The sequence below is a fragment of the Anser brachyrhynchus genome (assembly GCF_964034855.1).
Source record: "Anser brachyrhynchus genome assembly, chromosome: 9".
In the NCBI taxonomy this organism is placed as follows: Eukaryota; Metazoa; Chordata; class Aves; order Anseriformes; family Anatidae; genus Anser; species Anser brachyrhynchus.
The window spans coordinates 9,862,819-9,877,634 of NC_137703.1; the positions used below are offsets into that span (position 1 = coordinate 9,862,819).

Below are 14,816 nucleotides of genomic sequence, written 5' to 3' on the forward strand. Positions count from 1 at the left end.
AGTGAACATCACATGAGTTTTTTTCCAAGCCCAGTCCGGCTCTGTCTGGTAAGGTTTAAAATTCCTTATTAATTATGGGATTGAGGAGTCTTAGTGTTTGTGTGCATACACACCCATGGCTATAACATCTGTTGTTCTTGTTTCAGAAGCAGATCGACGCTGCGGTCAAACCTCTGCTACTTCTGCCCTGTCCAACCTGAGGAACTTCTTAACCTGTTCTATTAGAGCCTTTATGCCAACATGATGGTGCTGCATCTCCAAAAGCATAAACTAACAAACGTCTGTCAGTGTGATCCTGTCCACAGAAGGGATTTCAGCCATGCAGCAACATCAGCATAGAAGCAAATATTTTTCACACTTCACACCAATAGAGCTAAGTCAGCAAGATTTAAGCATGTGTTTGACCTGTGCAAACCGGTGGCCAAAAACTTCATTGTGCTAGGAGTTGCTACATATAAGCAATCTTATCTTTAATAAAGTACAATGTGATAAGTAGTGAATAGCTTTCATAAATATCTAATCCGAGTATTTCAAAAAGGCTTATATTTAACTTTAAGCTGGTCAACAAAGGGATTTAATTTTTCGTGTACAGTCTACTGACCCACCCTCGTATTTTCAATAATACCATAATCTTTATTTAATCTTTAATAAAGATTAGCTTGGGATTTAAAGTTTGCTTATATTTTTACTATGTTACTACAATATTAATTTACCAATTTGAATGTCTTGATCTTGTTTGTTTATGAAGCCAAATGCTTCCAAGGGGAAGTCACGTTTGACCAATGTGAGGAGCCTCTGCAACGAAATGATCAGCCTGACGGGTGAGGAGAGAGCAGTGGATATCGGCTTTGTGGACCTCGGTAAGGCCTTTGACACTGTCCAACACAAGTTCTTCATAGACAGGCTGTTGAAATATCGGTTGGGTGGGCAGGCAGTGGGGTGGATTGAAAACTGGCTGGGCCCAGAGGGTAGTGGTCAGTAGTGCAATGTCTAGTTGGAGGTCGTAACTAGCAGAGTGCCCTGGGGGTCAGCACTGGTTCTGGGCCTGTTTAATGTCTTCATTAACGGTCTGGATGATGCGCCAGAGCGTACCCTCGGCAAGCTTGCCAACAACACAAAACTGAGGGGAGTGGCGGGTACATAAGAGGGTTGTGCTGTTGTCCAGAGGGACCTTGACAGGCTGGAGAATTTCACCTCTCTGAAAGGCTAGGAGCTGGGACTCTATAGCCTAGAGAAGAGAAGGCTCAGAGCGATCTCATCAACCTCTCCCTGGGTGTGTAGCTAGTCCTCAGAAAATTCTGTTGGCTCTCCCTCTTCTTGCAAGAGGCCCCTTATGAAACCAGTACTGTGGGCAGGGATTTTTGTCACAGCAACTGTCTTGGCACAAGGAAGCATATAATTAACCTGCATTTGGTTTTCCTTGAAGAACTGACACTTGCCAGATTTGTAGCTGTAATGTAATGGAGCAATGTCTTATATACTTAAAAATAAGAACGCTTCATTCTCTGGGATCAGAAAGTAAAGGAAAGTGATAAAGAGGGAAGGACTAAGAGAGACATAAGCCTAAACATCTTTTTCTTCATAGGGAGGTACCAGCAAAACAAGATAAAAATGGATCTCTCGCTGTATAGCAAGTTTCCAGAGACAAGGTAGCCTTAGAAATCAGAAGTGAAATGTTAACAGTAAGCATAGGGCTTGTATTTTTTGCTGCATCTCTGCTGTTTGTAGAGTTTCTGAAACTGCAATGGAAGCGAAGACAACTTCCTCCTGGACCAACTCCATACCCCCTCTTTGGAAATCTGCTGCAGATGAAGTTCCGAATTCATCATGACATCCTTAAAAAAGTATGTATTTTTGGGCAACTAAGTAATAGACTCATAGACTGACTGAAAATGAATGTATGCTTTTGTTAACATAGTTTTCTTTTGAGTGCTAGGGAGAGATTTATTCTGTATTGTGTAGACACGAAAATCTATGGGGACGAGTTAAATATGGTTGTTCTTCTGAAATGTTTGGCTTACTAAGGAACCATGTCTTTAAAACCTTAAGTGTACGTGAACAAAACAATACTAATATTCCTGCCTTACAAATTGGAAAAGCATTGTAAAGAACAGACTTACATTTTGTGGAGGCTTTCATATGTCTGTGTTTTGGTTCTTTCTGCACTGGCAATTTCTAAATACCCCATGAAATAGCTATTGAGTGCTTATGTGTTTTCAGTGTAGAAAGGATTTTTTTAATGCTTATTCAACAGATTTTTTCAAAAGAGCTTAGATTAAATTTTTTGCTCATATACAATTTGGTCAGATTTTCAGAAGAAACTTCAGTCTGCTGAGCCTGATTGAGCTTTTAAATAGCTGAACTAATTCATTACATGCCTACACTCACAATGAACTCTTTTCTAAGTCCAGTTGTAATGCAGAGCACTTCAAGAATTGTTATCCTATTGTTTTATATTTCTAGTTTAGATATTAAATATTTAATGCTTATATTTAATGCTTATGTATGAGTAATAGCACCTCAATTTCACTGTTTGTTCTCAAGCTTCCTTTTCTCTGGTTCTTCCCCATCCTGATAGTTCTCCTGAGTTGCACATTTCAAGGCAAAGTAGTGTGACTCCTCAACGTAAAATTATAGATGCTGCATGTCTCTTGTATTTTCTTCTACTTCTGACCTCCCAAACCTGAAGAGTAGTATTGCTTATCTCAAGATTTCAAAAGCTGCAAATTTTTCCCTCCAAAAATGTAATTCAACCTTAGATAAATACCAAATATGCAAGCACATGCATATAAATCTTTGCACAATGTGCATATCTGCTCCCTCTTGATTGCTCACAGGCAGCACAATTTTGCCCTCCTCTAGTCCTGCAGTAGACTTCTTGGAATATTTTGACAGCTCCTCACTCCTTCCAGCCTACTCCACCCCACAGACTTCCTACTTTGACCTAAGCACTGTTGCCTTTCCCTCAGCCTTGTGTTCTCTTACTATTCCAGCTCCCAGTTCTTCAGCCAGGGAAAGGGCTCTTCTGCCTACCTCTGTTAGTGATGGCTGTGTGCACTGTGCTGGAGACACAGGGCTACCGCAGCTGAGCTAGAAAGGAGAAGGTGATTCCTGCTTTCCCCACCTCCTCAGCTGCTCTTGCTGCACTTAATACACAAGGGGGAACAGTAGATGATTCTCCTAAAACTCATTATCTGATGTTGTCATCTTACAAACACGAAGGAATTCATCTGCAATGAGTTTGAATTGTAAGACATGCCAACGTCTGATGTTATTTATTGCAATATTGTCTGTTTGACATTCTGATCTTTAGTAAATGAAAGTTTACATAGAAACCCGGCTGCAAGCTATATTAGATGTAAGAATTAATTTGATGCTCTCTTCTTAAGGTCCAGTGCCCTTGGGGAATCTGTCAAGGGTGAAGAACTGTTTCGCCTTCTTTGATTTAAATGTGATGGTTCTCATCCATGTTGTTCTGATACTGCTTTGTTCTACAGATGAGCAAACTTCATGGTAATATCTTCACCTTATGGCTTGCAAACACGCCTGTGGTTGTCCTGCAAGGGTACCAGGCAGTGAAGGAGGGTATGACTGCCCATGCTGAAGAGGTTGCTGGAAGGCCACAAAACTTAGCCTTCAAAATATTAACTCATGGAAGGGGTAACTATGATTTTCACAGATTCTTCTAAGGTATTCTAACCCGGGTTTTGGAAACTGATTCAGAGTCTCAGAGCGCTTAATTTATGGTGGAAAAAAAGGTCAATATTTTCTCAAAGTTTTATGAAACATTGCTTTTTGGGTTCTGTTGGAACAATAATGGTAGAATACAGCTATAGTAAGATTTTCTATACAGGTAGTAGATTGTAGACTAGAAGAAAAGAGGAAAAGAGAAAAGACAGAGACATGCTCCAGGACTGCTGACAAAAATTAACTTGACAGAGAAACTTCTTTGAAACATTAACTGTATGTATTTATTAATTCATACAGCATTAACAACATTAATTCATTATGATTCCAGGTGTTATGTTCTCTAACGGTCATCTTTGGAAGCAACAGAGGCGTTTTGGACTTGTAACAATGAGGAGAATGGGAGTAGGGAAAAAAGACCAGGATTGTCAAATACAAGAGGAAGCCTGTCGCCTGGTGGAATACTTGCGGGAAACAAATGGTATGTGCCTGTGCTCAGCATTCAGGTCAGTATGTGCGGTAGTGTTTTTGCTGAAGAATGGATCATTGGTAGCTTTTGAAATTATTTATTTGGTTACAAAACTGGATTAGAATTGTACATGTGGAGCTGAGTCTCAAAGGTCTGAATGGTACGATCTGTGGGAAGCATTTCCTTGAAGTGCTACCTGTGAAACCACCTCACAGGATGAATTTAGAACTGAGGCTCCATGGTTGCTGTCTGTAAGTGTTGGTATTTCTCAGGGTAACAGCAAACAGTAACAAAACAGATCTCACAGCACCCTATATCCCTCTACAGAAAAGAAAACAAGGCATGAAGTATTCAAAGCTTTGGCCAAGGCTGCAGAACCCCATGGCTCTGCTCTGGCAAGTGCAGTGGAACAAGCTCACCTCACATGGCTTGGGGTACTTCCTCAGTAAGAGAGGAAGTTTGTTTAAATTGTGCTGCTGAAAAATGGGGAGCATCTGTAGGTTTGCTCAATTATTCCTTTATTCACATACAAAGGATGTGAGCAGAGAATAAAGGATGGTTCTCCTTTTGATTCTGCTGCTTATTCATATGCTATCTTGGCTGACTTTTTTTGTACCAGTTATTGCCAAACGTGAGATCTGTTGATGCCAAGGTTCTCTGAAACCTGGGAGTTTTTTATTATTACCACTACAAATCCCATTCTCACCAGCAGTCTTGCCTTTTTTTGGTAATCAACAAAAAAACTTTGGGTGTCTGAATTTACTTTTTACTCATGTCTTTTGCTGATAAATTGCAATTTTCCGTCCACTTATCTAACTAACGTCAGAAGAGTCTGATAAAATGTTATTTCATCATCTCTCTATTCAGTGCAAAAAGCTGGAAAAATAAGTGTTATTGGTGAATACTGTTCACTGTGTTGACAGGAAAACCTCTGGACCCCACTATGCCCATTGTTCATGCTGTCTCAAATGTGATTTGTGCTCTGATTTTGGGACATCGCTTCTCTATAGAAGACAAAAATTTTCGCCGCTTGATTGAAGCTGTTGATGATATATCGGCATTTATGAACAGCAGCTGTTTTTATGTGAGGAATTTTTTTTTTTTGGTTATTTTATACAGCTAGACAATGAAAGGCAACTTGCTGGTTACTTTTATAACAAAAATGAATACTAATGCACTTGGAGTCGCTGGAGTATGCATCAGAACAGTACTTCCAGATGACTAGTTTAAAACTGATTTCAGTTGCTTATGCCTTATCATAGCATCGAAATTTCCCAGTTCTGGTGGACTGGGATGGAAGCATGTAGGCTCGTTACATGACAGAGATGTACGAAGGTCTTTCTCACAAAAGCGCTACCTGTACAGCTCCAGTGTTTGAAACACAGCAGCAAAATGTAAGCAAAAATACCTGAAAAGGTCTGAAAAAAGCTTAACCTTAAATTCTGACAAAGTGGCTTTCTTCACTATCTGAAATCATATGACTGTCAACTACTATCAAAAGAGTAACATGGGTCTTGACTACTTCCTTTGCTACTGTCAGCTAACCTTGTAGAAGCTTAAGCAGAGCAACTGTTTTGCACAGGGATAACAAAAGTACCATGTAATTGCTTAATGGTAGCTGCTTCCTATAACTTTTGGCAAGACAGTGGCTCCTAACCTACCATCTGATTCACTGGAGAGAAAATTTGCTATCATGCTTCTGTGTGAAGTTGTGACTGCAGCTGCAAAAACAGTGGAACAGATTGTCTCAAACCAGGGCAGTTTTATCACTAACCATTAACAAATGGGACCCACTGTGCTGTATATAGTTAAGTAGTCATTTTACCAATGTACAAGGCACCTGCTCCTGCAGAACTTGCTGGAATGCAACTGGCTTTACATCTTACGTGATTTTTCACCATCTCTTGCTAACTGAAAATTGCTGTAACTGAGGTCTAAGAGAACTTGAGGATTAATTTGATAATTCTGGTTAAGAAAAAAAATCAAAAGACTTTTTCTCCCAGAAGATGCGGGTGTAATGACTCCTAAGATATCTTCTAAGAAGGGTAAACACAGGATCAGCTACTTCCAAACTGCTTTCAGGAGATATTTGTATAAGCTCTTCTTAAAGCTCTTAATAGCGTCCACAGCTAACCAAAACATTCTAGCCCAGTATTGCATTCTGTCCTGCTCTCCACAGTGCTTTCATAGTGGTGTACAATCCTTTAATAATCACCTGTACTAATCCATTTTCCTAGTAAGCAGACAGATAGTTTTAAGCAAAATTGTGCAGTAGGATGAGGAAGAAATGAAAGCCAGGAATATAAGCAGGCTTACGGGAAGGCATAGGTTTGTAATGCAGCTGCCATTAAAAAAGGTGAGCCCAAGAATTACAACTTAACACGTAACTTAAGCAGGGCAGTTCTGCTGTGTGGAGTGGAATGTCATGATGCAATCTGTAAAAGGTGAAAAAGAGAAAGGGAAATGAAGTAGAGGATTGGAATTAATATAGAAGTCGTTTTTCCTCTCCTCTGCTGAGATGTTGTTTTATAATGGTTTAAGCGAAAGAATGTGAATAAACAGCAGGGAATCCATGCGGCTCTGTATGTTTCTGCTCTGTAAAGTTGTTTTGCATATCACACATGTGATGTGTTTGACTAACTGCACTTCTTTTCTGGGAAAAAATGTATCTGAGTAAAATCCCCATGCATTCAGTATCCTACAGTAAGATACTAAAACAACTAAACAACTGGGTTTGGATATTTCTATTTTCAGTTTAGCAGGTGTGTCAAGGAAAGGAAATCAGCTTTTTTTTTTTAACACTCAGAGAGAAATGATATGTATGCTAGGCTGAGAACAAGGATATTTTTTATATGAGGTTTTTGCTATTGAAGTTCAGAGGAACCTCATCTATTCTTTGTACACCACAAAAAAAAAAAATCTATAGCATAAAACTAAGGGAAATTCTGCTCCAGGGAAAAATAGTACTAAGAAAGTCTTTAATGGATCACTGGACAGGAATTAGCTTTTCAGTGTAGTGGTGAAGATACAGTCATCAGTCTTTCATTCTCTTCTTCCACTACCCACAAGCCTATATGAGTATTCAAATTTAGTTTGCTGAATACCACATATCTAAAATCTCTCTTTCACAGGTACATGATCAGATTCCCTGGTTTGCAGACCGTTTTCTAACACCATGTAAGAAGACTTTTTCCAGTGTAAATTTTATGAGAACTCTGTTAGCAGAGGAAATTGAAAGCTACAAAGAAAAAGGAAAAGCAGATGAAAGTCAAAATTTTATTGGTTATTATTTGGATCAGATAGCTAAAGTGAGTATCTCTGTTCTCCTTTTAGGCTCCACTAACAACTAGGGATTTTAAGTGCTCCTTTGATTATAATGGTGTCTAGTATCAATTAGGGAAATATACAATTAAATATACCCTAGAAAAGCTTATAGGTGGATGAATTAAAAAACAAACAAACAAACAAACAAAAAACAACCAACAACTGAAACTGTGAGATGGCAGGAGGAGGATGAAGTAATAATGTGAGTAGATTTGTGGGTAGATTATCTACAGCCACAATAATAGCAGATCATCATATGATTAAGATACAATTAGGAATAACAATTATGATAGGATTTGTATCAAGATTAGAAAGCATATGTGATTACATAAATTTGTCACGGCTGAAGAACCAAATGTGCATGTGGATAGAATAAATTTACAAATGCACTGGAGAATATTAGAAAATGTATTATTGAAGAAGTTTTCTTTTCTAGCCCTTTATTTATTCATTTATTTATTTTTCATTTTGAATAGTATCAATAAATATTCCTCTGGTGCGGAGTGCTTTGCTTCTCTTATGTGTGCCTTAATTTGATCTTTGCAATTCATATTTGCAGACTGAAGGAGATGCTGATGCTACATATGACAAAGAAAACTTGATTCAGGCTATTTTTGACCTCTTTCTGGCTGGTACAGAAACTACAGCTACCACTTTACGTTGGGCGTTGCTTTATATGGTGGTTTATCCTGATGTTCAAGGTAAGCACACACAAACAGTTCTGCAGCTTTTTAGAAATTATAGGAGTTCAAATAGTAGCATACGAATCAGGTGAACTGCATGTGTCTGTTTCTTCCTGTGTCCTTGCTAACACACAGGCTAGTCATTTCAGGCTTCATTTCTAGAAGACTCAGAATGCAGGGTGTGATCCATCCAATCAGATGGAAGAGTCTGTTCTAGGATGAGATATATTACACCTTTGCCCCTCCAATTCCAGTTGATTAGACTTCCAGTGACCACAAGATAGAGTCTTTGGATCACCCTCTTTGACCTATGACTTCCGCTCCTTGATGTGCTCCCAAGTACATTGCAGCAGAAATCAATTCAATGCAGTGGGAGGCTGTTAATTTGTGTGGTTATTATATGAAACTTAGAATCTTGAACATAGATATCTGCATATAAACAGATATTAAATAAAGGTTGGGCTGAGTAGCTTGAAATTGTATGCTTTTAATAATGATTTTCACAGAAGATACAGGTTGGCAATGGAAAGAAATAATCAGAGTGCACAGAATAATAAGGATTAAAATGTATTATTAATCACCCTGAAAGCCTCCTATTTGACAGTCTAAGCTGGGTGTCAGGTGCAGAAGGAGGCTGGCAATTGCTGAAGTGGTAAGGAGAAGAGATTTCCCATTGTTGTTACCTAATGCCTCTTCAAAAGACCTAAAATTTGAGACTGTACAGCATATACTGAATTTTCACAACATGGTCTTTCAGCCTCTCAGGATACATTAGAGCTATCTTAAGTTTCTTGATGCATGGGATCAATCTACTTGCAATGACCAGACCATTTCAGACCAGAAATTAATCAAAAATTACAATTTCAATTCAGGTTGTAAATAATAATAATAATAAAATGTCCTTGGGGGAGAAAACTCTTTTGTGTAAGTGCTTCCCAAAGGCAGGTAATTACAGAATAGTAATTTTGCCATTTACAGATGGCAATCAAAATCCATGTAGTTCTGAGTGAAAACTAGTCCTTGTTCAATTACTAAACCAACCTCTTAATACATGATTAATATTTAATTTAGGTCATCCAAATGGGAATTTGAAGGTATTCTTATCTTTTAAAATATCTTTTTCATCTTGCTGGGTGGTATTATAACTGTAAAACGCAATAGGAAAAATATGATAATAGAGCTTATAGATTGTTGTATATTTAAAGCTCAATATTCCTCTACAGAGAAAGTCCAGAAGGAGCTGGATGCTGTTCTGGGTCGTTCCAATTTAGCTTGCTACACGGACAGAAAAAGGTTGCCCTATACAAATGCTGTAATTCATGAGATCCAGCGATACAGTAATATCATCTTAATAGCACTTCCCAGACAGACTGTGAAGGACACAGAACTGCTGGGATATCCTATTCCAAAGGTACAGGCATACTGCATGTTTGAATATTTGAGGCCTGGTGCAATTATAGTTGTTAAAATTGTTTTAGTGTAAGTTTTAAATGACTGCCTGTCCAAAACACTGTCCTGTTTTAGGTCCTTTTGCTTTGTTGCTCATTTAGTTGAAAAGCATCTGTGATTGAGAACTGCCAATATCAGCAGCAATGTGGTACATGAGTTTAATTTAGAAATCCTTTTGAGGGTTTTCCTGGTTGGGGACATGTACTCTTGTGTCCTGCCAGTTCTGGCGCTGTCCCTAAGATATGACTGTCTCTAAAGCAAGCCTTTTGCAAGGAGTTGTGTATATTGTCCTAAACACTTTGTCCTACTAGTAGCTTTTCAGAACATGACTTCTGACAATAGAAATCTTGTGAATGGAGACTGGAAATAAGCTTATTAATTTCCAGCAGTCTCAAGTCAGTCCCTTGTCAAAAGGGCCTAGCAGCTTACGAAAAAAGGTCATCCAAAACCAGAAAAAATAGTTCTACTGAAAACCTTGGAAATTTGAAATTATTTTCCTGTCACAAGCTTTTAAATGAAGTATCTTGCAAATGTTACAATGAAACTAAAATATTTAAAAGTTTTGTAACGGAAAGGTACGTTAGGGTTGTTTCTATATATTCTCCTATCACTGCTTTTCCTTAGTTTCATTTTCATTCTTTTTTTATGGATCTGCTCAAAGCAACCCTAGCATGGCAGAAATCATAGAGTAACATTAAATTTGTACTCATTCTGTTACTGAAAATCTAAGTATTAAAAATACAATGGCAATAGGAAAAAGAAAACCAACACATTTTGACAAATGTGCTCCTTTTTTTACAGAACACCATAGTTCTAGTAAATATTGATTCTGTTCTGTCTGATCCTGAAAAATGGGAAACACCTGATCAGTTCAACCCAGGCCACTTTCTGGATAAAGATGGAAACTTTGTACACAGAGAAGCATTCTTACCATTCTCAATAGGTAATTGCACAGAACAGCTATTTATTCCATGCGATAACAACTTAGGATCCATTCATTCCTCAACATGAATTGGGAAGGCATCTGAAATAAGTATATAAATCTATTCTACCATTGTAAAGATCTCCAGGAAGAGAAAAGTCCAATTGTATATGGAAAAGACTGGAAGAGAAGGAATGACAAATAAAAACTTTTTTCTTGGAACAGATCCATTTTCTCTTGGAGGAGAGATCCCACTATCAAAGTAGTAGCAACAAAATTCATAATGCTATTAAGCCTGTAACTATAAACTATGCAGCCCTGGTGATCATTTCTATAATGTTCTGTCTGCCTGCTGTGAATACAGATGGAAGCTTTCAGAGTGGAAATACAAAGCAGCCTTTCAGTTTTGAATCACTAAATGACAATTGGTTAATCATAGGAGAAAAGGACTAAGTCCGCAGAAGACACGCAAGCAAAAAAAAACTCTTACCTATTTGAGAATCGATGCTGTGGTGGTGTTGTTGTTTGTTTGTTTGTTTCTGTTTTTTCCTGAAAACTGCAAGCAAATTAGAAAGCTAGTTTTGATAGAAATTCCTTGGCTGATTGCCTTTTCTGTCTTTTCACAGGGAGCCGTGTATGTATGGGGGAGCTTTTGGCAAGGCTGGAGCTCTTTATTGTCTTTTCCACTCTGTTGAGGGCATTCAGGTTCACCCTGCCCGATGGAGTGAAAGAAGTCAACACAAAGTTTGTTTTTGGAAGTACAATGAAGCCACCTCCATACCAGCTCTGTGCTATTCCTCGGTAGGAAATGTTGCTGTACAGATTCAGGGAAGACTTTGCATGATTGTTTCTGCAAATGAATGCATCTTAACTTGTCTTAAGATTTTTTGCTTTCCTCTTGATTTGGTCAATCACTATACTGGAAGATGCTTTTCAGACAGTTGCATCCTACAAAGAGTTAATCTTTAGTTCTTGTTTTCAGTTTGCAAAAACTTGGTATATTTGTCCTGGTGCATACTATTAAATAAAGATATAATGGGAAGAATTAGAACTGGGTCTTATTTATTGCTAGCAGGAAGCAGCATCAAGAGAGAAAGAACTTGAAGCAAGGTCTATAAATTAAAAGTGTCATGATAAAATATCTCTACATTCTTTCTAATAAACCACAGTTTGTGTTGATAGGTGTAGAGGTCATTTGATCTGTCCCAGGATATTAGTGGATGGAGGAGTTAAGCTCTTGGGAGAAACTTTCTAAAGAGTCAGCTAATACGATCTGAAATAATTACATTTCCTGAGACTGAACAGGATTGTTGTTGTGCAACTCTGTCATTGACACGTGTCAAGAAGTTGAGGGTTTCACCCACTAAAACGAGTAGTATTTCTGCCCTTGAGATGAAAGTGGAGGAATGGCTTCATTGAGCGGGTGTGGAGAGCTTTTCACAATCCAGGAAAGGAGCAAGGACTGGAAGACAAATGACAGCAGCAAGCTAACGCAAAGTGTTGATAAATAGTTCTTTCTTTTATGAACCCAGTGGTTGACAACAACATAAGAACACATATTTTTCGTGATAGGTAGTCATCTGGCATTGTTTACTGCAGATCCTTCAATAATTTATTCAGCTTCATTTGTTCTTTTCAGTTCTTTAATGGATTCTTTATTACAGATAGCTGATGACATCTATCAGCATAAATTAGCATATCACCACCAACAGAGGATTTGGCACTACTGATGACTTCTTGAAGCCCTTTATGAGCATTGTGCTTAAGTACTTAGCAAATGTGGACATTGAACATTTTGCTAGCTCAGTTACTGACATTTAACAAAGGATTTTTTTGACAAGATTGAGAGTGTGTTTTTTTCCTGTGTGAGGTACAAAATGGATACTGTATGCTAGCAGATGACGGGTTATTTTTATACGCCAATTAGCTGGTAGTAACTTCTGTAGGACTAAAGTCATTGTCAGCTGTGTTTGTTTTAGTTACCTCTGTCTATCTTGTAGTTTAAAGCACCACAGTTTAACAGGCAGAGATCTATGAAATCAGTAACCTGTGATGCCAGTGCCATCTAATCGGACACAAAAACACATCTGGATACTCTTATGCTGTTGTAATCCATGCTAAGTACCTACTCATACTCTGTAGAGAAAACTGTATGTGCCAGATTAAATTATGGTTAACATCTCAAGGTTACTCCACACGCTCAGCTTTGCCAGTGAGTCCTGTGAAAGCTTTGTAGCTCCCCTGTTTTACCTGGACTGGGAAGGTCTGGGGTCCCTTCCAAGCAAAATTTGAAAGGTGCATGATGGATGTGGAGCAGACATATAAAAATGTACTGGCCATCCTATTTCCCACATATCACTCTACTCTCATTTTCCTGCCTCTGTCTTATCTTCAAAATCCACTTCAGGTGTTCTCTTGCTTGGTCTGCCTTCCTGCTTCCAATTTTTGCTCCCTGTTTGGCCTCATTTGGCTTTCTGTTTTTACTGCCCTTCTTATGTTATGCTGTTGTTTGTCTTACCTTATCCTTTGCTGTTTCTTAAATTACTTGCAGAGTAGCTGTAGTTACTTACCCTAACAGCATTGCTTTGTATGCATTCAGATAAAAAGCAGATGACAGTATGAATTGCAGCCTCTTCACTTCATCATCAGAGAAAGCAACTTGAGGCTTTATTGTCACTTAGAGCAGCAAAAAGATATAATTTTGAAATAGGAGTGGTTGTCAGAAAGCCTAAGGAAAACAAACAAATAATGGATTGATAATATAGATATCAGCGTGAGTAAATGCCAGCTTTTCCCTTCTCTCTCCCTATGCTTGTTCTCCCCTCCTAGAAGCCCGGCAGGAAAGAGGCAATAGCTGCGGGGCTCCTGTTGAGAGCCATATGGTTTACTTTCAAACATAGCCATATTCTTTATCGTGAAAATACATTTAGTTTTGGGAATGTAATCAACACTAGAGTATCACCATTCCTACACATAAAGCACAAATTACTCAACACTTGTTTCTTGTTTTCTGAATCTGAACCCATGCTCTCAGGATCTTCCATGTCCCTGGTGTTAGAACGAATTTGTACAGCCATTGCATCATGATTTAGGAGATCAGTTGAGCTGGGAGGGTTTTGTCTGCAATGTCTGGATTCCTCTGAAAGGCTCGGAAAAGTTTGATTGGGCACTACTTTACACATGCCCACTGATATTTTTTATTGTGTTTGATACGTGTGGTTTAAGGAGCTGAATCATCCTAGAGACAAATGTTTTCTAAAGTTTCAGAGTTTCATAATAGAAAATGTGAAAATGTGGAAACAAAAGTAGTCCTGGAGAAACTGGAGATGGATATCGGGATTTAAACTGAATGTTTTATTGCCTGCCATAGAAATTTAATATAAAACCAAAGATTCTATTTAAATCCTGGATTCTAAGCTGGTGTGAGTGTGGAAAGATGGGATTTTAATGTGGTTCTTCAAAAAGAGTGTATGTGAGTGTGGGGAGTGCTGGGTAAACAGAAGATAAGACAGTGAGGAGCCCGTCCAGCTGAGTCCAGAAAGAAATCCTCAGGGCCCGGCTGGGACAAGCATGGAGGAGGCTGCGGGGGTGGGCGGAAGCCATTTTAGGAGCTGGCCAGCCCAGAGGGAAGGCTGCGGCCGTCAGCTTGACTGAGCTCCGGGGAGGGTGGCTGAGACATCATGGGCAAACGTGGCAGAAAGTCCTGGGGAAAAATCATCTGAATTTGGTGCATGGGTGACAACATGGGAGAAGGTGGGCTGCTGGCTTGACAGGGGAGAGTTACTCATCTGTGCGACTGCTCACCCACAACGACCACCCTGTGTGAGGTGGAGAAGGGCTGGGGTCTGGGGTGCCTTGTTACACCCTCTCTCTTCTCCAGCATGGCTGTGACTTCAAGTACCGATCCTTGGTTTTGTTAGGCTCCCTTCCTGCCCTGCAGCGTGCCCTGCAGCGTGCCCTGCAGCTCCCTTCCTGCCCTGCAGCGTGCCCCAATTTTAGGTGTGGATGAAGGATGTGACTGACCACTGGCAGGGCCTTGTTAAATCTGTCAAGGTGTTGAAGGGAGCAGTGGTATTTGCTGGATACCTGGATTAGTGGTGATGTGAAAACTCCAAGCCACAAGGCTACGGAAAGAAATAAAGAGGTTTTTACTGTGAGGCTGCTGCCCTGGAGGCTGTGGAGGTCCTGTGCAGAGCTACGGCCACCTGGCTTGGGCAGGCGTCCTGGGCCATCGGTCTGCCCTCCTGTTACCTCGGCTGTGCTGGGAGATGGAGACCCTTGA

General features: G+C 39.3%; 1 protein-coding gene across 2 annotated transcripts; it reads left to right on the plus strand.

Moving 5' to 3' along the window:
* Nucleotides 1-795: 795 nt before the first annotated feature.
* LOC308199541 (cytochrome P450 2J6-like) lies at nt 796-11,596 on the plus strand. 2 transcript variants are annotated; one of them, XM_080603867.1, is made up of 9 exons: nt 796-1,844; nt 3,498-3,660; nt 4,019-4,168; nt 5,080-5,240; nt 7,288-7,464; nt 8,040-8,181; nt 9,387-9,574; nt 10,414-10,555; nt 11,161-11,596. In XM_080603867.1, exons 1-9 carry the CDS (start codon nt 1,674-1,676, stop codon nt 11,337-11,339), a joined length of 1,473 nt encoding a protein of 490 aa, XP_080459993.1. In that variant the 5' UTR covers nt 796-1,673; the 3' UTR covers nt 11,340-11,596. The 2 variants fall into 2 exon arrangements, with proteins under 2 accessions (XP_080459993.1, XP_080459994.1); XM_080603868.1 differs by lacking the exon at nt 7,288-7,464.
* Nucleotides 11,597-14,816: the final 3,220 nt, after the last annotated feature.

Coding starts and splice junctions, on each gene's coding strand:
- LOC308199541 (XM_080603867.1), top strand. CDS start 1,674: ATGTTAACAGTAAGCATAGGGCTTGTATTTTTTGCTGCATCTCTGCTG. Junction 4,169..5,079: donor ATACTTGCGGGAAACAAATG/GTATGTGCCTGT, acceptor CTGTGTTGACAG/GAAAACCTCTGGACCCCACT. Junction 9,575..10,413: donor TGGGATATCCTATTCCAAAG/GTACAGGCATAC, acceptor CTTTTTTTACAG/AACACCATAGTTCTAGTAAA.